Genomic DNA, 24,940 nt, shown 5'->3' with positions numbered 1-24,940 from the left:
AGGTGTACCCTGCCTCTAACCCAATGTAAGCTGGAATCAGTTCTAGCGCTCCATGACAGTCTAAAGGATAAGCCGATATATGGGTGGGTACGACGGAGCTGATGGATGGTATATAGCACACGGCAGTGGAAAACTTTAGAAAAGTAAAGGCAATCTGCATTTGTTTAACCTGTAGGGATACCAGCGCGCATGCAAATCCGGTGAAAAGGTGCCGTTATCATAATCACATCCGTTAACGGCAATGATTGACTTTACATTGTCATTTTGATGCATTCCTAAGCTTCATATAGCATTTTAAACACATTATGATGCTAGGGTGTTCACTTATGTTTCATTGTGCGTGTCTGATAGATCTGCTGGTGTCATTGTGATTTATGGGCAACCTGAATGGGCCCAAACACCATCCTCTCAGAGATCTCTGTGCTATTCTCAGTGCATTGGTTGTCAGCCGTCACCGACAGCACCTTGTCAAGTCTGATTTCCTCTGCAGTCTGGTCCCTAGAACCAAAGGGCCAGCTGCTTCCAACTTTTGGGCCTGTTATCTCTCTCTTGCCTTTGGCTGCCCTCTGGTCGTTTGTCTGCTCTCAGATTTAGTCAAACCATGGCTAGCTTACAGATAATTATCAGACCGAGGCCAGCTGTGTGGCAAGCATCCACAGCCCCCTTTTGTTGCTAATTGAATTAGACCCCATGCTGGAAGTGACAGAGAAATGAACAGTTTCCCCCAGCGAGCCATGTGATTAGCAGACTTGCAGAAAAGAGGTCAACTCAGGATGGCATGCTGGTGTATATGGTTGATGTCACTGACTCAACAACTGTGACCACAGTCAGCCTCACAACGATGTTTCTGTCAGGTTTCATTTTATTTGATGTGTGTCAATGGGGGTCAAGTACAGAGGACAGTCAGTGGAGTGGTGCCAGGGCTGCTATGTGACTTTAGGAGGCAGGAACGTGTCGTTGTAGTTCTTCTTTTTGCCATCTGTTTTTCACTTTATTGGTTAGCAATTCATGTGAGCAGGAGCTTTGGTTTTTAAGTATCATTATTTAAAAAAAGACGTTTGGTCAGATACGGGCAATTTTTGATTTTTGCAATCGCATGCACAACTGCATTATAAATTAGTCATATGTCAAATGTTGAGAGTCAATCACATATTAATGTAAATATTTTTACCCATTCTTTCTCGCAGGTCACTTTATTATGTTCATGTAAGCATAAGCATACCACTTCTCAGAGATATTCAGCAATGCCCAGGAGACAGTGAGAGCTACTCTTAAAGCTTTTAGTTTATTCTGGAGGTGTCCTTTGGATCATTGTTGCCTATTGTTGAAGAAACTTTTTTTCAGTGTCACTTAAGCATCCATTCTTCCTTTAATGTGAGGGGACAACAGATGTTAGGGTGTGCAGGTCCAAACATTTTTAATATTGCTGATATTTTCCGCTAAATATTGTTGGATATTTGCTGTCTTGGAAAGCTCCTCACCCTCCAGCCCGATCACGTTGGCTGGAAGATGTTATGTTCTTTTTAAAAATAGAGAAAATAAAATTTAGACTCAGAGTAAATGTTAATAAGTTCTCACAGATGTGGCAGCCTTTTATGATTTACTTTAACTCATTGAAAACACTTACAACAGACTAAACTTTTGTACCATGGGGTTCCCTTTTGTTATGGTTTTGGGAGGGAGTTGATTTTTTAATTATTTTTTTGTTTGTTTGTTTTTTTGTTGTTGTTTTCTGTGCGTGGGTTGTTGTTTTTTGTTTTTCTTCCTTTTTTTTCTCTTTCTTTTTTCTGTTTTATTGTTATCATCCGAATTTTAATGGCCTAATTTGTTTTGATATATGTCTTTATATCGGTTGGTACTTGCTGTATTGGGCCTGATATGTCAAATTACATGTGCAAAACTTTATAAATAAAGAGGGGAAAAAATATTGTTGGATATAAGCGACAGTTCATTTTATTGCATACATATATGCGGCTATCTGTCAATTAATGATTTTTCCAGTTGCAGGTATTCATAAGCAATCCTTAAGTAGTTTTGAATCTACAGTGCATTTAGATATGGAATGCAAAGCTTCTGCCATAAGGTGGTGCTAAGTCTTTCACGTTTTTACGCAGAAGTGGCAGAAGAAGAATTGAGTTTAATATGTGCTGTCAGCACAAGCTAGGTTTTCGGGGCACCAGAGGAAGCTCTTGGCAGATTGGGAGCCAGTAATGTTGCTTTAATGTGCGGATTTAAATGATGATGGAAAATTAACAATAATCCATATACAGCCTCACAGCAGTACATATTGATCCCCACAGAGCTTTTGACATTCTTATTTTTGTCAAGGCAAAATCTTCTAAAAAAATATGTGTGTAGTCAAAAACTCAGTTTAACTTTTTATTTCACTTGTTCATGTCATTGTTTCCAAACTGAGTGTAGCTTATCAAAATGTCTCCTAGCACTGCTGTTAATAGGACTATCACATTATTTCTCCCTCACTAATCTTTCCTGTAGGTCTCAGACTACAAATTCTAGAGCTGAAAAATGAATTGAGTGAAGAAAAATGGATTTCCTTGCATCCAAAAGTCGATCCCTGTGGACTCGCACGTAAAAAGGTCGAACGTTTCCAACAAAGAGCAGACAGTTTACAGCCTCCTGCAGCGAAATGATTGTGATCCCTGCAGCTATATTTGTCCATTATAACAACTCTCTGGGCTGAATTTTCTTTATAACTAAGCCTTTCAGGGTGTTTTTAAACCTTAAAGTTTCAGTTTTTAAGGATATCGCTTTAACTGATAGCTGGTTGCTAACTAGGCTGATAGATATGTGCTAGGACTTACCTCGATATTCTGGGTCACTGAACTAGATCACTCAACCATGTTTGTTTCATTTATGTTTTGTTTTTTTATAGCACGTTTAATTACAACAGCAACATTGACCAAAGTGCTGTACAGAAACACAAAATAACTTGTATCAAATAACTAATCACTAATATCAGTACCAAATACCAAATAACTCTCATACTGTATTAAAAGCCTGTGAATACAAATGTGTTTTAGATGAGATTTTAAAAGGAGCCTGTCTGATGTGTAGATTATTCCACAGTTTAGGCACTACGACTCCAAATGCTCGATCGCCTCTGTGAACCAGCCTAGACCTTGGTATGGCTGAAAGCAAAAGATCATTTGATCTAAGAGATCTAGAGAGCGCATAAGGCTGCAAGAGGTCAGACAAATACCTGGGAGCCTGTCCATCCAGGGCTTTGTAAGTCAACAATAAAATTTTAAAACCAAATCTGAAGTGAACAGGGAGTCAGTGAAGAGAGACAAGCACCGGGGAAATATGTTCAGAAGCTGCAGCATTCTGGACCAACTGAAGTCTTGCAAGGCTGGTCCGACTAACTTCAACATCTAAGGAGTTACGATAGTCCAGCTGGGATGTAATAAAAGCATGGAAATGATTTCACCTTAGATAAAAGCTTCAGTTTGAAAAAAGACTGCTGTAGAACTGAGCTAATCCGTTTTTCAAAGGTGAAATTGTGTCAAATTTAACCCCTGAATTTTTGCGTGTGACTTAATAAAAGGCTCAAGACTGTGCAGGTTAAAATGAGAAGTGTTGGGATTGCCACTTGGTCCAAACATTATCACGTCAGTTTTGTTCTCATTAAAGTTAAGGAAGTTAGAGGCCATCCAGGCTTTATCTTCACCGAGACACTGAAGTAAGAGTTCTAGTGGAGCAGAACAGCTTCTCTTCAGTTTGTGCTGTCGGACGACTATTTTAGTCCAATTACTTGACAAAAGAGATGACCAGTGTGATTATTTGTACTAACAGCTTAACTAAAAAGCTGGTGCTCAGGTGTGTTTGATTGATATTGAAGCTTGTTACTTAGGATTAATTAGCAGGCATCAGTGTCTTTGTGATGTACTGCTATTGTCTATGGACACAGCTTCTAGCAAAATTTAGTGGCATTAGCTGGCAGCTTTGCAGTCCACTCTCTCGCATATGGTCACTTCTGGCTCAAGGAAAACCTTCATGGCAGTGGCCAGAATGCTAAAACAATGGCTTCAAATGTGACTTCCACAATTTCATTAAACTTCAAAAGGAAGCTGTCCTTTAAAATTCAGGAAACTGAACAAGTGGAGGACAAAGAAGAAGTGGCTGTGCTAAAAGTGAACTATAGCAAGTGAGTATCTGAAAGTCATATCCTCAAGAAATAGGGGGGGGAATCCAGCAAATATCTGACACAGGACCTGAGAGAGGCACCTGCCCCTTCAGTTTATCCATCTACTGTTCACTGAAGCTTCATCAGAAATGGTCTCAGTGGAAAGGTGGCTGTCAAGAAGCCACTCTTAAAGAAGGGAAATAGAGGGGAAAGTCTGAGGTATGCCAAATTACACAAGATCTCTACTGAAAGTCAGTGACAACATGTGTTCTCAAGTGATGTATCCAAATTAGAAATTTTTAGTTTAAGTAGTCATTAATATGTATGGGGAAAGTCAACAATGAATGTCTACGGCCATCTGCAAACATTTTGGAGGCTGTGTCATGGTTTAGGGTTGTATTTCAGCCAGTGGTGTTGGTCTTGTCAAAAATTTATGGCGTTATAAATGCACCAAAGTACAGTCAGATTGTGACCTACCATGTATTACTATCTGAAAAGCATCTGATTGTCAACAGCTTCTTTTTTCCCAATGGCAATGATCCCAAACCATGAAACTGTGAAAACCATACCCAGATAGGAAAACATACAATGGAACAGTTATGGACTGGCCTCCTCAGATATCAACCCTCAACATTATTGAAGCAGTGCAGGATCATCCTGACAGAGAACACACCAAAAAGCAGCCAACATCCAAAGAAGATCTTTGAATGTCCCTCAAGAATCCTGGGGAACTATTCCTTAAAACTACTGAAAGAAATGACAAGAAAGTTTGATTAAGAGAGTTCAGGCTGTGCTGAAGAATAAAGGTGATCAAACCAAATACTGACTTTTAAGCTCATTATAATTATACAGATCTTATATACTCTATTCCCATGCTTGTTTTGCACATGTTTCCAATTTCACTGGTAAAATATTGGGTAATCTTATAGCTCAAAATTTTTTTGTACCGTATTGAATTCCAGACCTTTGCATAGAGCTGTGTTTTTCACACTCTAACTTATTTCCATTAGTCCCCAGCAAAGGTGAGGTCAAATAAACACCAAGCTATGACTAACAGTGTGCATTCTCATGTCTGTGCTTATCCTTCTCCTGCACTTGTTTTTATATTGCTGTCATATGCTGTCTGCTTTTGAAGGAAATGTATTTCTCTCACAAAACTGCCAAATTAGCAGCATGTCTGCATCCTAAAAAGAAAGACCTGTTTGTACACTGTACAATCTCATAACCTCAACATTTTGTTGACACTGTTATTATAAGGAGAAATACTGTAACCTCATAAAAGTCGCAGCATTTACGGCAGCTATTAAACTCTGCCAAGTGGATCACGCAAGGAGGGAAATAATTGACATGTTTCAAGGAGAGAGGGGGGGAAAACTAATAATACATTGTGTCTGTCTTTTCTGGAGGCCCTTTGACTTTGTGAGTGTGTGCGCTCTTTTCCCATACCTGGCAGTGTATGTAAAGTATAATCAAACCTTTCTGCTGTGCAGTCGCTTTCATTCTTTTGCCTGTCTTCCTTGTTGGCTGCCTAAAATGTGAGATGTTTTTTCCAGAACAACCCTTTTAAAAAAGAAGAAAAAAAGCCTGTTCTAAGAAAAGTAGGCCACTTGGACAGATGACTGACACAGGTTTTGTGTGACACTGAAGCACTTTATTTCGGGACATTTAGTGCATCATCTGTTGAAATTCTTCGCCTGCTGAAATTTGTGACTTTGCTCGTCTTTAAACAGATATTAGTATCTGTGTTTTTTTCCACAGCGATGTGGAGCGGTTACGTAAGTCCACGCTGTCGTTCTGTGTTTTCAGCGAGTCGTACACTCTGATTAGAACGATAATATGAAATGTGACACAAGTTGTTTGGTTGTCATCTTAATTATTTATACACACCTCTGTTGGATGTGAAAATTGGGTTGTTGTGCTCTGCTGCGTGACAAATCTTTCATTCTTTCAGTGTCAGATGCAAGAATATGAGAACGATGTGAAAGATGTGTCCTCTCTGAATATTTCTATTATTTATTTTGCCACTGTTTTTAGTCTCCTATTTATAATTTAGGATGTTATACATTTGCGTGTGCTGTCTTTCCACGAGTTAAATTTATCGTCTCTCCTCATGGCGTTGTATTATTTGCTTTTTTTTCTGCTTCATGTTTGACACTATTCCCCACATGCTGTATACACACAGGCTCTTCTCTCCAAACCAAAAAACATTTGAATTTCTTCACCCCTGCTTTTCTCTGTCTCTCCCCCACACCATGCTCAAATTACATGATGCTGTTTTGCGCCGGTGTGCCACAGAGACCGTGCATGAAATTTATTGGGCCCGAGTCCTGCCATTTGACACACAAGATGTGGCTAACAGATCTTGTGCCATTTCCCATCTCCTCCAGCTCCCGTGTAATGCTGACCTTTCCTGCCTCAGGGCTATATTTAAACTGTGAGCACCGGAGACTTATGGCGGCATGGAAAATTTTATTATCGACGCTCTCCATTTGTCTGACTTAATTCAGGCCTACTGTAGATCGAGCTGAAGCATGCCGTATATTTATACTCCTGCAAGGCAAACAAGGGCACCGGTGACAAACCCAGCCATCAACAACTTAGTGGGGGTTACTCTTGGTGAAATATTCCTTTGAATTGCTCTTTGGAGTGTCGGGGAGATTGTGCCGTAGGTTGTGTTTACATTGCACATCACCTACTGTAAAGTGTGAGAGGAATATAGAGCGGGCAGGATGATATTCCATAAAGCAGAGAGTTGAACAGAGAGTCATACACAAAGGGACTTGGCATTTTGGAGAATCTCAGCTGGTAAAATGTCATAGATATCAACCTCAGACACATTCATCAGCCTTTACCATTTGTGGTCATTAGACCAGAAACCGGTTTGAACGAACTCACCGACACACATGAGTCACGACATCCGCACACGCTCTTTTTTTTTTTAAAAAAGCCACCTGCTTAACCATTCACTCACGCTCTCTTTTTTTCCTGCACGCTGATAGGCCTGAGATGGGAGTTCAGAGGGTGCTCCAGGTGGATCTGAAAATGGAAAGCTTCCCAGAGCCGATGGGCAGCCGCTGGATGGCCTGGCAGGTGGAATACCCGGCCAGTCGCGCTGCCACTCAAGAGGTGGAGACAGAGATCCGCCTGGCTCAGGAGGACGTGGCGGGCATCGTGCCCCTGGCCATGGTGAGTGATGCCACTTCCAGCTCAGTGCAGTGCCCAAAACATATAAATGGCTGGACTCATTACCCTGAATGCGTGTAGTAGATGCTGGTAATATTGAGCACCATATTGTAAATTCACACCAAGAATCAACATTTGCATGTGTTTGCACGACAAGAAAGAAATGCATTGCAAAGACTTTTTGCCCTATTAATTATAACCAGGATATCAGTATATTCATGACTGGTCAGATTTAAAAAAGCAAGGTGAATGCATTCGTGTTATACGGAGTGACATTAATTTAGCTGAAGCTGAATAATCTTTGATAATAGTATGTTTATATCAGTGATGCCATCCCAGGGGGAAGAGCATGTCAAATTATTCAAAATCTTTTCTCTGTCCAGTCTGTTGCTCTCAGACGTGACAGAATTTAAGTTTAACATGAGAGTTTGCTTAAATTCAGCTTTTGAGGAATGGCCTTCCTCTCATCTCACTGCGATCCCTATTTAAGATCCTAAAAAATGCTCATTTTCTCTCACTGCTCCCTCACTCTTTATTTGACTGTAATAATCAGCTTTTGAGATAACAGTGAGAATGAAAGGAAAACTTGATTGGTTTATAAATGGGCTTGTGAAATGTAAGAACTTTGTTTCATTGATCAAATTGAGGCTTTACCTCCCTGTTTTTCTTGTGCTTCTCCTGTTTTTTTCAACAAACTGGACAGGATGATTAATCCTAGACTGATTTCATTCATTTTGCTCCTTATTTGTCCAAAGGGGAAGCTTGGGAGAAACAGCTTAGAAATTAGTAATCGCCATATATATCAAGATTGATTTGTTTTGTAATGAGACAGAAAAACCAGGCTATAGTGAGCAGGATTTTTTTCTTTTTCCTCTGGGATGCTTCAAATAATGCGTCACAGACAGTTGCTCCTCAGCTGGGGTGGAAATTAACAGTATTATTGAAGCATTTTATTTTCCTTTTCCAGCTTTATATTTGATGCTTTATTACATTTCACAGAGAATTATTACACTTTCTAATCAATTGCATGTATCCGACAACAGTAGCTTAGTTCTCTGTTTCAGGTTTTTGTATATACAAAAAGTTAAACCCATGTTTCAATAACAAACCTTTATATTTAACTAAGCTATTAAGCTATTCTGCATAATAGGCATTTTAACTTTTAATTCTTTAAATATATTTTAGTGATAATACAGATAACTGCATTTACTCGATTCTGTTTTTTAACTTGTTTCTTTGTAGTGTATCTGCTTTAACTTTGCTAAAGGACTTCTAAACGTCTTCCATGACTGTTGTTTTGACAGCGAAAGCAGAGGCAATGATGTTTGCTCTGTGCTCACAAAGTGTGTTTAGGAGCAGGGCAAGAAGAGTGCATCTGTAGCTCCCAGCAGGCCACAGTTGGAGTCTCAAGGCTGCCTCTGGCTTGAGGGTTCGCCCGGAGCTGTGTGTCTCCCTCAGCGAGGCGCAGGTAGTCGGTTGTGTTGCTCATCCCTCGTCGAGGTTCATGCAAGGAGCATTTCGTGCATCTTTGTAGCTTTGTTCAGCGACCCGGAGAACACGGTTTCTGATTTAGATCAAGAGCGTTCAAGTGAATAAATGAGTGAAATCAGTTGTGTTGACAAAAGGGAAAGACATAGTGTCACAGCGGTGCTGATTACTAAAGCAGAGATTGCGTTTGTTTCTGATTCGGTGCTTCTGATCTGCATGATACAGACCTGACTGCTTTGTCATTGTTATTCTGTAAGTATTGCCTGTAGCTGCGTAGATGATAGATGCCTGTGGGTGGCTGTTCCAAGATTCAGAGGAATTCGAGGCATCCTCACTCCCAGATCCAGTCTTGAGATAATTGAAGTTATGTTTTTAATGCTTCAGTATTGCTCGAGTTCCCTCTCTCACGCCCTTTTTTCATGTCGCTGATGCATGAACAGTGCATCTTCCTTACTCTAGGAAAACATGACTTCTAGTGACATAAACTACAAAGATGATTTGCATGATTACTTTGCAAAAGCCTGTGCTTGTAAAAAAAGAGACCCCAGCAGAGATTTTGCACCGCTAGCTCAGTGAACGCACTGTAAATAAAATCTTTATTTGTATTATCTGATTGTATTTAGCTGTTGTGCAAGGTCGTATTCTTGGCAGCATTGCCTTTATTGTTTTTGTAAAATGAAGTCTGTGAATGAGTGCACAAGCCTGCAGACATGTCCCTGCATTTTCACTCCACCCACTGTGCACAGAGGAAGGTTTTCACTGCTAAGTATAAATCACACATTTTATCACTGCGACAAAATGCATCTCAATTAACTAAATATTGCAATTATTTGCTGAACTTATAGACCGAAGCCTTAAAGATCGCTAAGATGTTATGTGTCCCATAAAAAAGACGATGCACTGTCTCTTCATTTGTGTGTCTGTGCCCTGTATGCACTGAAAGGCTTGATTTTAGTTTTCCTTACCTTGATTTTCTAATCTGTTCAGAGGGCTTGTCAGTGAGTCAGTGAAGCAGCTGCTATCATGTGTGAGTGTGTGGATAAAGTATATAAAAAAGGACTGGGTTCACTGATCAGCCTATACCTTTGATATTAACATTTCTGACATTTTCATCATCAGAAATTGATTTTTAAATTTCTTTTGGGGACTTCTTTTTTCAAAATTTAATTTTATTTAGGTTCAGCACAAGACTGCACACATATTCTCTTTGCTTTGCTATTTCATTTTTCTCCATGGCCATCTCCCACACAGACAACAGCCAAAGGTGCACATCGACTCCAGCCACCCCAGTGGTGCAGTACTTAACACATAACGCAAATAGATGGAGATACATCCAGAACTCATTAACTCTCATTAACTGTATTTCTCTGTCCCCCCTTTTTCCCCACCTGCACACCCACACATACACACAGGCACGTAAGGCTTTTTGCAATCTGCATGCACCAGTATGAGAAAAGCACACAAGCGAGAAAGAGGAAGGCTGAATTAGATTACTTGGGATCACTGTGGCATGAAAAAGCCCAGAGATAAGTTCCTCACCCTCCTCCCTGCTACACTCTTCGCTGATAGAAAAGAGGAAGCAAGGTAATGTAAGAGCAATGCCATCAAGCCCCCTTTACACACGCACACACCTGCAGGTGTGTCGCCATCACCATCTTGCCTCCGAAAGGGAAAGCAACATCTAATATCAAAACAAAACTGGTCTCTGCACATGGAACTGAAGTTGCCATTTTCACAAAAATGGAAAACGTGGAGCAGAAGTAGTCTTTAATGGTATGTGGGTTGCCCTAATGCTGCCAAAGCAGCATGGGCAAGGAATATCTGAGAGGGTATTATGATGTTCAGGAGGCCTCTATGGATTATGCCTAATGCTGGGGCTTTCCGCTCCTTTCCAATCTACTGCCCACTAGCCCCCTGCTTGATCCCGAGTTTTCAGCTGCGAGCCGGCTGCCTGCTACCTTGCTCTCTAATCTAGCCAACCAACACCCCATGTGTTAGGTTCGGTCTGCTTCATCTTTAGCCAAGTACTCCTAAGCTACTCTTAGTACTAGCCGCATCCACCTTTCCACACGCACTTTTATTCTGTGCCTTGAAGTTTGTGTTTGTGTGTGTTTTTCCTAACACTTGTGCATGCACTCACACTCTGATGAATGCATCTGGGGCAATTTGAGGTTCAGTATTTGACTGTTAGATGACCTCCTCTACCTCCTGAGCCAAAGCTGGGCCTTACTTTTTCATCTCAGATTCCTGGGAGTCATATTTTTGGGGACTGAGCTTACTTTCAAGATGATTTCTTAATAAAAAGTAAATGTCAGAACTCTCTCTGTCATTCCGCTTCCTGATCTTACTTCTGCTCAGTTGATGTGACCACTCAGAAACACAGAACAGTTTGTTTGGTCACCTTTATGGATGACATTCCTAGATCAGCTGATGCCAAGTCGAGCCTGAGTTACTCAATTCTATCCCTGTTGCTAATCTTCTTCCTGGTTCAGTCAATGTCTCTTCTGTTCTTTTCTTCTCTTCTTGGGTTGGGTGAAACCTCCTGTTTTTTGACTGATGTCACATATAGTCCCAAGTCTTTATTCAGGTCAGTCAATCCTGCCTTCTTTAGGCTCATGTTAAAACTGTCCTGTGGCAGTGTACAGGTCTGTTGGCCCTGCCAGTCTCACCTCTTCGGTTGCTTCTTACTATAATAGTGATACAGAAGCTCTTCTAAGAATTGGGACCACACGGTGCAGTCTTTGCTCGAGAAAAACATCCATAATCCCACCAGTTATCCTTCTTTTGACTGCTTTTGTTAAGCCGCAGCATCTCAGGAACATCACACTGTTTTGCAGATGTTCTGATCCAGTCACTTAGCCATCACAATTTGTAACTTGTCCTATTTGCAACCTTTCCAAATCACTTTAATCTCTACTGGCTTGCCCGGTTTTCTTCCTTCCAAGAACTGACTGTTATTGCCTAAAATATCCCATGAACTGTCTTCTGTTCTGACATTAAATTGTTCTTTTCTCCTTCTCTGAGCACACAGCATCAACTAAAGGATACTTGGGTGAATGTATCAAGGAGTTTAACAGTTTAAATTATCTAACAGTCAGAAAGATTATGGTTATTCAGTTTCTCATTTGTCTCAAAACTAATTGTTAATGTTTATACACTTACATGCTCTTACATCTATCAGAAACACTGATACTCCTTCACACTACAAACCTGACGACTGACCAAATTTAATATATAGTTGCATTTTTAAAGGCACAGCCAGTAATTTTTTTTAGGTTATTTAATAGAAAATGTATGCTCTACAAAAATATACATAGAATAGTGTTTCATTACATCTTCCAATAAACTGATGCATTCTCATAAACCCATAATTAATCTATTAAAAATACACAGAAGATTGTTTGCTGTTTGTGCAAGCTGCCATGATCCCCCACCATATTTGAGTACAGGACTTCTCCGTAATCACATTTATAGTACGTCAAAGGAAAAGACGTGCTGCAAAGGGATATTTATATTTATGCCAGTCTTAACATATGAAGGATCATACTGTACCTTTGTTTTATCATCACAGAAGGGGTTTGCTTCACCAAAGAAGCTAAAATCCGAAGGAATGCGACAATGCCACTGGCATCTTATTAAAATATCATCCACTTCCTCCCCATGACTCTAACATATATAAACATCCTCATTTATGCCTGTTATTGCCACAGTTACCTGTCATGTCCCTGTCCCCACAAAAAGAGCTGGCTATGCAACAACACCTGAATATAAGCTAGCATTATGCTAGCTAATGTAGGCTTAAAAAAATCTGACTTTTCCTCTTACAAACAGTTCGATTACATTCTCACATTGTGTGAGAGTTTATTTGCTAAGCATCACAGTCTAGCGCTAGACTGTGGGTGCAAAATGGCCCACTTTAAAGAAAGTTTTACTAATGCTGGCAAACAGAGGCTAACAGAGGCTAACAGTAGGTAACGGCACAAAAACAGCAGCATTTGCCGACAGTTGAGCATCTCCCCAGCTGAACTGAAATGAGCTTCTCCTACTCACTGACTCATATCGGACTCCTTTCACGGAGTCTTACAGTCTCTTCCAGAGTAAATAAAAGTGGGGGCTTTTCACCTGGCATTGACAGCTGGCATAAACAGTGGACTGACAGCCGTCCACTGATAGGGAAAAGCTCCGGGACGGATTCAGATCCCAGCCAACAGTAGTAGAAACACGCCTGTCAACTTATAAACTACATTCTAAAATTAACTTTTCTTATACTCTTCGGTGACTTAAACATGTTTTTCCTATAACAGCCATTGTTGCTACGGTATGCACTTGATAGCAAACAGAACTCAGTTGACCGCAGTGACAATTTTACACCCTGCAAATTTAGGGTATATAAAATTTTGTGTCACAGAAATATAAAAATGGAGCTCCAGGTAGCCAAACCACTAGCTTTTTTTTTTGCATATTTATTTGCATTTGTCTTTCTCTATTATGGCTATTGTTGTAATTTTTTTAAGGTAACCGTGCTTAACAATCAGTAATGTTGACATCACATCGAAGTTATAGATAATATGGAAAAAATGGAAAAACACACGCATAGAAGAGCAGAAGCAGCGGATGGCAGACAAACGCAATCACAGAGGGCAATTTTCCAAACTTCATAAAGCATGCTGAAGGCATCTGTTGACACAACAGCTTCTCTAGAAAGTGTTTTTCATCTGTAATTAGCTCTAATTGTTTTTTGAGCATAAATCTCATAAACTCAATGCAGATCCATAACTGACCACGTCTCTAAAGGTTATAACGTAATAAATCTAATGAGTATTAGTAATGGGAAGCTGATTTTTGGTTTGATCACATTTATGGTCTATTACTCCAGCGGCTCCTCAGACCCATTCCCTCCCCATTTATGGCGTGTTCTAAATTATTGTGCCCTTGCTTGAAGTGATTATTATAAAAAGCTCCTTTTATTTCATTACCCATGCCAAGTGAATGGCTCTGCTATGGGTGACGCTTCTGGGAAAGCACTGACATCGTTTTGAAAGATGAGCGCTCCTTTTTCTGCTCTCTTTGAAGAGGGCTCCTCCTGTGTGTTGTCACAGATCCACCTGCACTGGGAGGGCTTAGAGCGCTGCTCTCCACTTTGTCACCAATTTCAAACCGTGAAGCAGGAGTTCTGCAAATGCAGCAATTATTTCAAAAGACGAAAATGAAAAGAGTACTCAAAAGTTTCCGTCAGTTTAGAGCGAGGGAAGGCTTCTGAACTCCCTCTGTCGACTGTAATACCACTGTGGCTGTCCTAGCTTGTCTTCTCTTCCCCCTACGTTTTAGATGCTTTCTTCTTTTTTGAGACCTCTTTCCACTCTGTATTTTTCTCCTGTTTGCTCCAGATGAGCATAAATTTATTTAATAACAATGCAGATTAATTGCCTCCCTTCTCAACCTCCGCCTCCTTAATGCGGGCATCCTCCATTTCAGTAAAAGTGTGAAAAAGCTTTGTGGGTTTTTTTCTGTCATCTTGAGATGGATTTTAAGGGCAGTAATTGGATGCCTGAGCAGATTCCCCTGCACAGTAGGAGGCTGGTCCATTATCTTTTACCATCGTAAAGTAATGTGCTCCTGTCCAGGCTACCCTCATCATCATTACCCATGCTGTGGATGCCCGGTGATGGAGAGGGAGCGGGAGGACAGGGCATACATCATATCTGGACTCATCAGTCTTCCTATTCCAGCCGAGACACCAAACTGTGCTCACTCACACGAGCATTCTCAGGCATAGAGATGAGGAGAAATGAAAGAAGCCGTTAGCTTTCACGTACTGCTTCGATGTATTGTTAACCAATACATCATCACCCCGGCCCTCTCTGGCCACTTCTGCTCTCGCATGATAAAGTCATCTATCAGCATCTTCCAACCAATGTTTTATTTTACTCCTTTCTATTCCATTCCCTCTGTTGCAATGCATATCTTTTCTCTACCAGGCAAGTGAAATCTGGAGTGCCATTCATCAAACATATAGTCAGACATAGAGATATGAGCACTTACATCCCAGCTAATCCTACAGAAAACCCATCAAGGGCACTGGTAAAATCATGCAAGCTGTGTATTACACAATCATGCATTGTACAGTTTTCACAACCACCTTCCCCCAAAACCCATCCCACCTCCCAAAAACCTGATTTTGGTCTTCTGAAAAGCTTAGCCACTTTATTCCACTACGGCCAAGCCTGTGTTGGATACCCCTACTGTTTTAATGAAACATTGCATTTTCCCCCTTCTCATGAGTCATGCAGTTTACAATAAAGAGCTGATGGATGCATCCCAAGCAAACAGTCCATTAGCATCTACTACAGCTTAGAGGCTGATGATGAAGTGGTAGCACTAATTGAGGCTGCTGCCGTATGCACGTGGCACACTACATGTAATGCTAACTAGGACGGACGATTGTGACAAATGCTTTTCTAAACCATGATCTGAGTACTCGAGACTGCGTGCCTAAACATTTTCTACGTGCCTTTGCTCCTTTGTCATCGCAGGATGTAAAAATGCTCTCGATAGGGACTGACACCCCATAACTGCACTTACGGCGAGAACAACCATCTTTTCACTACACCACTGCACACAAACGAGCACACACACTGAGGTTTTTATGGCAAAGCCATTGTCACTTGGATAGACTTTAAAGTCATTTTATTAAAGAGAGAACAAACATTATAGGTGAGCAGGGTGATACTTCTCAAAGCTTGCTCATTACAGTGACATTTGCAAATTAGCGGGTCACCATTAAGACAGCTAACCTTTCCGCTGCGGTTTGGAAAGCTTCTCTACAAGTCAGGTCAGAGGACTTGTTTACTGTGCCACTGCAGATCTCGGAAGATGGTCTCCGAAGCGTTGCATAATTCATGCATAAAACACCGTATTTGTGCACAGCCTTATTTTCCAGCACCTACAGAAAATGGCTAGGACCTGCACCGCCCTGTGGAACCACTTATAGTTTTGTTTTTCTAATACATTGTGCTGAACCTAAATCGCTTTCGCTGCAGACCTCTCTATCCTGACTTTGCCAAGTTGAGCTGAAAAAAAAAGTTTGTTCAGCTCAAAAAAGAAGAAAAATGCAGGGATGACGCAAAGGGCGGCATGCAGACTGACAGATCAATTTCAGAGTGACATGTGTCCATATCTCACATCTCCCCATGATTGTTAACATCCTACTTCACATTCCGGTCCAGTTCTATTCACTCTGACTTTAAATCCTTACCCACTGAGGTTTGAAAGGAATGTGTGTATTTTTTTTAGCAGTAATGGACTCTCCAATAGAGCTGACCTTTGTGCCTGTTGAGAGAGGTCTGTGTCCAGAGGGCACCTAAGCCAGGCTAAGCCAAGCTAAGCTGGCAGTATGGATCTCGATCAGAGACGGGTGAAGAAATCAGACAGAGATCAAGAGGTCATCCCCCTACAGGCATGGCTGGCTGTTGCTGAAGAACTCTTCATCGATCGGCTGTGTGTGATAGATATCGGGCTGAAATTGAGCAGACTGGCACAGGCGGGGTTGTTTCCCTGCCTTCTGGCCTCTGGGCTCTTACACAATGGGCAAACAGCAGGGGCACGCACGAGGTGTACAGGAGCCAGCATCACTCAAAGCACCGACCGGCTACCTCCCCTGAGCCCCCGCAGCTTTCGCGCTCATCTCTAGGCGAGCTCAGAGCTGATTGTGTCCATGGTGGCTGACCTTGATTCTGGGCTCTGACTGTTATGGAAATTCGCCAGGGACGTCTTCGCCTCCCTTCTGACCCACTGATCTAGATGTATTATAGGTATAGTATTCATGAGAACTGCAAGAGGATTCGTCCCATAAACTTAAAATGCAGAGCTTCCGCAGGCAGCCATGTTTTATTCACAAGCTCCCTTTCTCAGCAAGGGTGGCAATTCGGGGCCAACGGGCTCTTGAGGATGGCTCTGTCCTTTTAGGAGCAGTCCTCAATTATCCACGTATATTTAATTTTGCAAGCACAGACACTAATAAGTCTGTTAATGTATTTTCATGGACAGGCAGGTTTACAGATTGCCTGAAGATGAATAGATGCAGCAGAGTTTTATAATTGAATGCCCGTTCACTATGTCATATTAAACTAAATATGTCTCCCTTTGCAATGCATTTGTGTAATTTTTTTTTTCCAAACTTATTTAGATCTTACGACATTAACCAGAGCCCACAATAATAATAATAATCCACACAGGCTAAGGAATGAGGCACAAATAAAGCAATTACCTGTGGAGAGATTTGGCCTGTCTACAGCATGTTGTTGTGACACTTCCACATAGTCAGAGTTTACCCATAACTTATGTGCACTCATAAATAATTTACATTTGAGAGCAAGTCAGCATGACTAAAAGATCAATACTGTCCATAAATGGTTGTGTGAATCCTCTTGCATAACTGTGCAAGCAGATTAAACGAGAGGAGTTCTTCATACATCACTGGTTGCCCTTCTTTTGAAGGGTGTGAGGGCAAGAAGACAATAAAGAACAAAAGGAAGATGATTTATTCTTTTACTTCACTAAGAGGCACCTCAGTCAAGGACCCGACTATCTAAATGGTTATATAGTCAGATTTAGACGGAAGAGGCTCAGAGGGAGTTCAAAGAGTCGAAGCAGCAACAAGGATTCAGCTAAAGTATTCACCAAATAATGAATATTTGAATAACTTGAAATGGCTTCATTCGCTGTATAGCCAATCGTCACAATCAGTTTATTTTTTTTGACAGTGCATATGAAACATAAGAAACTGCAGCCATTAAAGGCTCAGCTCAGTATAAAAAGTGTAATAGTGGGAAACAAGTAGCATTATTTATTTATTTTTCGAAGACCAGAACTTAAGTTCTTATTTTCCTGATTTTCAGTTTTTAAATGATTAAACCAACAAGCACGTAACTTGTTTTCATTGTGGTATTTGATAAATGGTAAACTTTTGCTGTAATCACTGCATACAGCACATCTTAGTTCTCCCATGATGTTGTGAAGGGGGTAGAAATGGAATGGATGTACTGTATATAAGCAGAATAAAGCTGTTACCTTACCAAAGCTGCATATGAAAATGCAAAAATGCATTCAGACACCCTACTAGGTCCCTGGTACCAGTTTTCAGCTGTATCTATGTTAGAATAGCCCCGGTAAGCCTATGGAGTATTGTATTTCCACTAGTGAGAATGTACTGTTGTGTGCTACATTGTGCAGAGAGCAACAGCAGACAGTGTCCTGACTCGATTCTGCCGACGTAGTTCAGAGTTCATGCGTGAAAACAGCTTAAAAGCTTAAAAACACTGGACCGTAATGCCTATATTGTACAAGTGTTTGAATATTACTAGGTAGCTGCTAGAGAAACAGCTGACTAATTATGGATGTTCACAGTGATTATGAAGTACATATGAAACAGCTGATGCTAATCAGTTGCCTCTTTTCCTACCAAGGCAGTGACGGTGCATTTTAAAGGGGAAAAAACGGCACAAAACCCAATATACACTCTTTCACGCATTGACACCTTTCATGGCTTATTTTTATTCTGTACTTTAATAGGGAAAAAAGGTACCCTTTCTTTGATGTCTCTTAATTATTGACTGAGGTATCTACAAAAGTGGCCCCCTTAACAATACATTTTATTCTGAGGTGCCAGTTCATCCATGTCCATGTCCTCATTACATCTCCTTTTAAGCTGAACAGATCAAGTATCAAAGCAGCCATCAAGTTAATCTTCTCTCTGCCAGCCACAGCCCACAGTAATGAGCAGATCAGATCTCTGACCGGCATGTACCCCAGACAGGGCACTGCTACTGAAAGGCGGTTAGATGTCTTTTAGGAGGCAGTGAGGGTTGACTGACAAGCGGAGATGGGCCGCGTACCGCAGCCACCTTTATCCCATCAGCTGGGAGGAGACAAGGAAGAGGGGGAAATGAAGGCAGGAGAGTAACCTGTTCTTACTTGGAGAAGTAAAAGTGGGATGAAAAGAGAACGACGCAAGGGAGAAGAGAGAGAGAGAGAGAGAGAGAGAGAGAGAGACCCTCATTAAAAGGCACTGTGTTGGCTTCACAATCATCCCACCACTTCAATGCGCTGTCATGCAGTGATGTATCGCTCTGCATGGCGCTACCAAGGCCTTTATTCCCACTCTCCTCCATGTTTCTCTCTTCTAGCCAATTAAACGCCTACTAGAATCGAGGGGAGGAAGTGCCACATTGAGCATTGCACAATGTGGAGAGAGAAAGCTGATGAAAGGACATGTCTCTTTTAGTCTGCTTAATAGCTCCAGGACACTGTCTGAGTGGCGTTTAATGTCTACAGCATATTTGCCGTTCCTGTTGTCCCATTTCAGTTTCTTCACACGTACATATACTTTATCACCAAGGGATGAAAATGTTTATCACAACTATGAATATTTCATTCACTGTGGTTAAGCTGACTATTGGCAGGCATCACGGCTGTCTTAATGCACCTGCTCTTGAAATGACATGAAAGATCATAAAGAGGCTCACATCCAATGATGATTCGTCAGTCAAACCAAAACACTCGTAGAATTTTTCAATGCTGATGTCTTTTTCTTTCTCTTTTTTTACATTTTTGTTTTATCTTGGCATCCTGCTGGCTTCAGGACAGCCACATTGACGTGGGGGTTGACACAAACAGGTGCACACGCTAAGCATTTACACTGTATTTACCACACTCTCCTCTGTCTGCCGCGCTATGAATAATGCAGGCCCTAAAATCCTCAACTCGACAATGTGTTTGACCTGTTCATTTGTAGCTGCAGCGCCAATGGCGGGGTCAGAATATGGATGTGTTAACGCCGGGCTGAAGCAGAAGTTAATCGCAACAGCGGGACGGGACGGGCTTTGCTGCTTCTCATGCTGCCTGTGTCACTCAGGCTGACACCATAAATCTCACTTATTTTCAGATCCAAGTGAGACACGGGCAGAAATTACAGCCCAGAGCACATTACCAGCCTCAGCAGCGTGCTGAATGCTAACAGAGAGATCCTTGATAAAGCAGACAGGCAGTTCTCCTGCACCTTATTGGACAAAAAAGAATCCCATGTATTAGACTTGAGGGGCCAGACCGGCTCGCAAGTAAAGCACAAACACCGGCGTCAACAGGTGAGATGCAAACTAACATTCAACCCACATACTTAGAGGTGTCTCTAAAGGTATTGGCTAAAAATCTATATAATGCATTCAGAGGTGAAGGACACCACCGTTCAAACCTGAGAACATCTCGATTGGTACAATACAGTTTCGGGCCAGTTCTCATTTTTATTGCTGCTTCGCATGAAGGAATAAAAAGTACTCCGTTTTTATTAAATGTGTGTGTCATTTTCAGATGCATGCTGCACATCACTGTTCTAAATCAATGCTCACTGGAGATGGTGTTTCAGGTGTGACTAAGCTATAGCATCTTTGCCCGGCTGTCATCATGAGGATCTGTTTTGTTAAGGGTCTTTATAAGAAAGCCTAGTATCTTTTTTTCCTCCCTGCAAGGCCGCCTAAAGAAATAATATTATCTGATAAAGATAATCCCTGCTCCCCATTTAAAGGCGACATTGACATATGACATATAAACACAGAACATCCTTAACTGTACGTTTTGCTCATAAGTCAGTAGCCATGCTGCCGACGTTCGCAGTTACTGTATGTCGCATATCGTTCTCGTCATTTCTCCCGATGAAAACATTGTTTGTCACCGCTCATCTTAGGCCTTGTTATTCTTGTAACAACAGATCATAAATCGTAAATAATTTAAAAGATAACATAGTGGCAATACTGCATTTTGACGTGATGTGTTAATTTGTTAGAGTTGTAATCTGCTGCATTCAGTACAAAGGAAGCTCGCTTCGTGACACGACACAGAAACCAATTATTTTATAGCGTGTCTTATCTCCTGTTCAGCCAATTTCACATTAAATGCAATACGTATTTGGTCCTATCAAAGGCTACTGTTTTCTCCCGCTGTTTCTGATACGACGCAGAGGAGGCCTTCAGAAAAATCTTTACATGCTAAAAGTAGCACTGGTATTATAAATGGCACATTCAGAACTATCAAAATAAAGCTTGCATCTCAAAGACCAGCCTGATCTATAGTAAGAACATGTGCATTTCTTTTAGTTTCACAGGCCCATATTTCATTGTCTCTTCATTCACACTTTTTTAACCTGCTGGTGTTCGCCACTGGTCTCTATTATGTGTTTAATTGCGCTGTCTATGTCCGAGCGTGCGGACCGCTGATGCATCACCGTGCGATCCCGCTGTGGCTTATTACTGCCAGGCTTCGCTCTCTACAGCTCTCGGCCCGCTGGGTCATATCCAGCTGCTGTAATCTAACATTAGCGCCAGCTTTCACCAGGTCCCCACCATTTACCCTATCATATATTATAGATGACCCTCTGAAAATGGAGGAATCCCAGCAGACGTGGAATTAATTTACAGCATTCCTCGGTTTTAAGACGAATTGAATCAAAGTCAGTGGCACAGCAAGAGAAGGGTTTATATTGCTATATAACACTGTCACAGTCTATAAAATTGTAATGAAACACCATTTGAAGATTAAGTGGGTTTTTTTGTGATTCATCGGTATCTCTTGGCTCAGCTAATAATCATTTCACTCCAAAGCTGAATGATGCTACAAATGACCAGCCTTACAAACGACGAGCTTTCTTTCAATCAAACTTAATCCTCCTTTTCTTTTTTTTCTTTCTCTTTGAATGAGCTCCATTGGAAAGCTCACAAACAAGTCTTTGGAAAGCGAGTGCACGGCTCTTGTGTACTTCCCCGGTGACTGTGGGATACATATGAATATGGACAGGAAGTCAGACACTGTAGATTGGTCCTGTCTGTGCCTGTCAGGTTTAGCAATAAAACACTAAACAAATGTGACGTTTAATTCAACAGGCATCACTCCAGAGGAAGATTTCTCTGTTAAAAGGGGGGAAAAAATAGTAGGAAAACATCTTCAGTGCTGGCAAAGCTTCAATACAGTGGGGACAGAAAAAGATGCCTTCGGGTTCTCGCCTATTGAAATCAAGGAAATCTGAGCTTTTGTGAGACTGTCTCTTTAGCAGAATGAAAAACATCTTGAAAATAGAGACTTTTGTCATGCTTTACAATTAGCTGAAGTCCCTTCAGTTCACCAGGCGCAATATATGCGTGCTCTACACTGTAACTATTGAAAAGTACACTTTGACCCTAGTAGCGACTATTTACTGTGGCGCTCAGGGTTCTGTAGCAGTTTGTGTAATTGAAGTGCAATTTCTTTGGGCTGAATAGGCAGAAGAGACAATCCAATGTGCTTTGGTGACTTCAGAGAGAAAAAAGTTAACTCAGACTTATCTTAATTGGTTCCGATTATCTTCTGTGACAATGCTGGTGTGTGTATGTGTGACTGCGTGCGTGTGTGTGTGTGTGTGTGTGTGTGTGTGTGTGTGTGTGTGTCTGTAATGAAAGGTTAAGATTTCTGTTCAGAGTAATGAAGCTGTGCCAGTGGACTTAAAGGACTGGGGCTGTCTGATCACTGATGTCATTTACTGGAACGATCTCTACTGCAGTCCAGGGGCAAATTGGAGCATTTGGTTCTTCTGTTTCTTTCACAGAGCCTAGTTAAGTGTGATTGGGCAGCAAGTGCCAATTTATACATAATGGAACTGACTAGTGTTGGCAGGTTAAGTTTGACTTTTATGAAAAACATTGTAGGTAAGGTAAGGGAAAGATAAAGGATAAGATAAAGGATAAGATAAGATAAGATATCCATCAGTTATTAGTCTGAAGGTTTATCCACAAATGATTAACTTTCATTTCTAAGCTGTTACTTTCTAACTGTTTCTTTGCTTTGATCTCTGTTTTCTTTTTATATCTTCAGGACTCTGAGATTCTGAACACCGCTGTATTGACTGGAAAGACAGTGGCTGTTCCTGTAAAGGTGGTGACTGTTGGAACTGACGCCTCTGTTACTGACGTCTCTGAAGCGGCGACATGTCGCTCAACAGACGAAGACGTGGTCAAGGTCAGTAAGATCAACTTCTGAAAAGAGGGGGGGGGGGAAGACTCCCGCAATCTCTGCTCTCGCATAAACACCATGCCATCGCATGCTTCAGATAGGTTTCTGTTGGTGTTTTTCAAAGAGTGACATTTTATTTATTTATTTTTACATGAGCTGCTACAGCGCAGTGCAGTACCAAGGTGATGCCCTGTGCAAATATGACTTCAGATATATAGACAGGCGCAGTACTAGTATGTAAAGGGTTTGCATTCTTAAGTAATGTTGTGTATGTGTCTACTCTTCGGTTTTAGTTCAGTTTGGTTTTATTTAGTTTCCAGAGTGGGTTTTATTGATTCAGTTTGGTTTTTATTGTTTGAAAAAGTGTAGTTTTCTTTAGTTTTCATTATTTTCTGTGTTAGTTTTACTATTTTAATTATTATTGTATGAAAGGCATATGTCAAGATTTAGGAAACTCTATACAGGTATAACAATGACAATGACTCCCGGTCTTGTAGACATCCATCAAAGTCTCATTAGGCAAGCTATAATAAACAATTTGGGCATATTTTATTTTATTTTATTTTTGTTAGGTTTTCAACTTAACAACATAATTTTTTGTAGTTCTTTACTTTTAAGACTAGTTTTTATTTTTATATTAGTTAACAAGATTTTGGTTTTCAAATTTTATTTTATTTTAGTTATCTATAATATAACCTTTATGTGTGGATATACCTGCAAAATATGTTTAAATGCTTAATAGTAAATCTGTTAAATGTGAACAACATGTAATCTAAAATGTCTGTAGTCCATTTAAGTTAATCAAATGCAATTTGCAATGGAAACTCAAATTGCCATTATAATTAACCCACATATGAGCCCATGTAATTATATTAAAGATTAGGTAGGTAGTGCATTTTTTATAGAAAGTGTTGAAATGATGTTTAGTACATTTAGCACACATGCACCCTGAAGAAAATGAAAACAAACACTGGAAAACAACATGAAAGAGCATGTTTGATATGCAGTGACAACTGACAACTTTTTCTTTATACGGTCCCTTTTAAACCTGCAGCATGAGACCAAAAAACAAAAAAGTGTAAAAGTGGCTTTGCTATGCAAACAAAGGAAGTCACACTGAGACGGGATCCAAGAGACTCAATGCAAACCCAAAGAAGAAACAGTCACATCAGTCAGCACCCCCACGGCTCATTTGGATGAGTGTGCAGGCCCGTGTACAGAAGGTTTGGCCCTTCCTGCAGTGTCTTGGTTAGATTCTGCCTGAGGCTCTTTGCTGCATGTCATCTCTCCTTTAATTGTCCCACTATTTTTTCTGCCTCTACTGGCTCTATCCAAAAAGCCCCACAATGAAAATGCCTTTGGTCTGTTTCCATTTCTAAATGGCTGTGATGTTAGTTTATATCAAAACAACCACCACATTGCTGGGTCATGTTTCCTGTTAAATGCTGTCACGATTCACCTTGAAGGTTAACAAAAATTAAAAGCTATAGTAGACGAGAACATTTACCATAATTGATCACCTTAAATTGTCTTAAGTGTGTTCTGGAGGACGATTAGGTGAAGAAGGATGCTTCTGCTTTAAAAACAAAAAGCCCCACCTGCAGCATACTTACTGTTGCTCACTCAGGAAGTTTTTTTTTTTGCTAATCATAGCCTGTGATCGTATACATAAAGGTGACAGATTGTGACCTGGACGATTAGGATTAAATAAACACAGAGTGACTTTAACATAGAACAGTGAATCACATCACATGAAATGGTGCTTCCACTTACTCCAGCCTCCTAAATTACAGTAAATTATAAAGAAATACCAGCTTACATGATTTTTCTTTAAACCTCTTTGGGAATTTGTGCAGTTTACACAAATTTGTTCTGTGTAGGAAGAAATAAGGCTATGTCTGTGCTTATTCTGGGTTATCATGTTGACAGCTACGTGTAAGGCTCATGCAAAGCTCACCATATGAGCTGCAGTTACTGTGTGTGAATCTATGGAAATGTTTTTTCTTGCCCTCTGGCCATGTTTTGGGCCAGAGGGCAAGCTCTTCTATTGGCTGTGTTGTCAGATTTGATATCTCATTTGTGTCATTGTCCTCT

General features: G+C 40.8%; 1 protein-coding gene across 1 annotated transcript in view; it reads left to right on the top strand.

Moving 5' to 3' along the window:
* LOC146375834 (transmembrane protein 132C) overlaps positions 1-24,940 on the top strand; it is a 144,231-nt gene that overhangs the window by 96,869 nt on the left and 22,422 nt on the right. Inside the window, exons 4-5 of the mRNA XM_084945881.1 lie at positions 7,144-7,330; positions 22,709-22,852. Coding sequence (XP_084802007.1) covers positions 7,144-7,330; positions 22,709-22,852 — 331 coding nt within the window. The remainder of the gene's footprint in view (positions 1-7,143; positions 7,331-22,708; positions 22,853-24,940) is intronic.

Source organism: Perissodus microlepis, chromosome 12 (genome assembly GCF_051167445.1).
Source record: "Perissodus microlepis isolate ML-2025 ecotype Zambia chromosome 12, ASM5116744v1, whole genome shotgun sequence".
Lineage (NCBI taxonomy): Eukaryota > Metazoa > Chordata > Actinopteri > Cichliformes > Cichlidae > Perissodus > Perissodus microlepis.
Note: the sequence above shows the minus strand (reverse complement) of the source record. Positions and strands in the feature narration are given on the sequence as shown.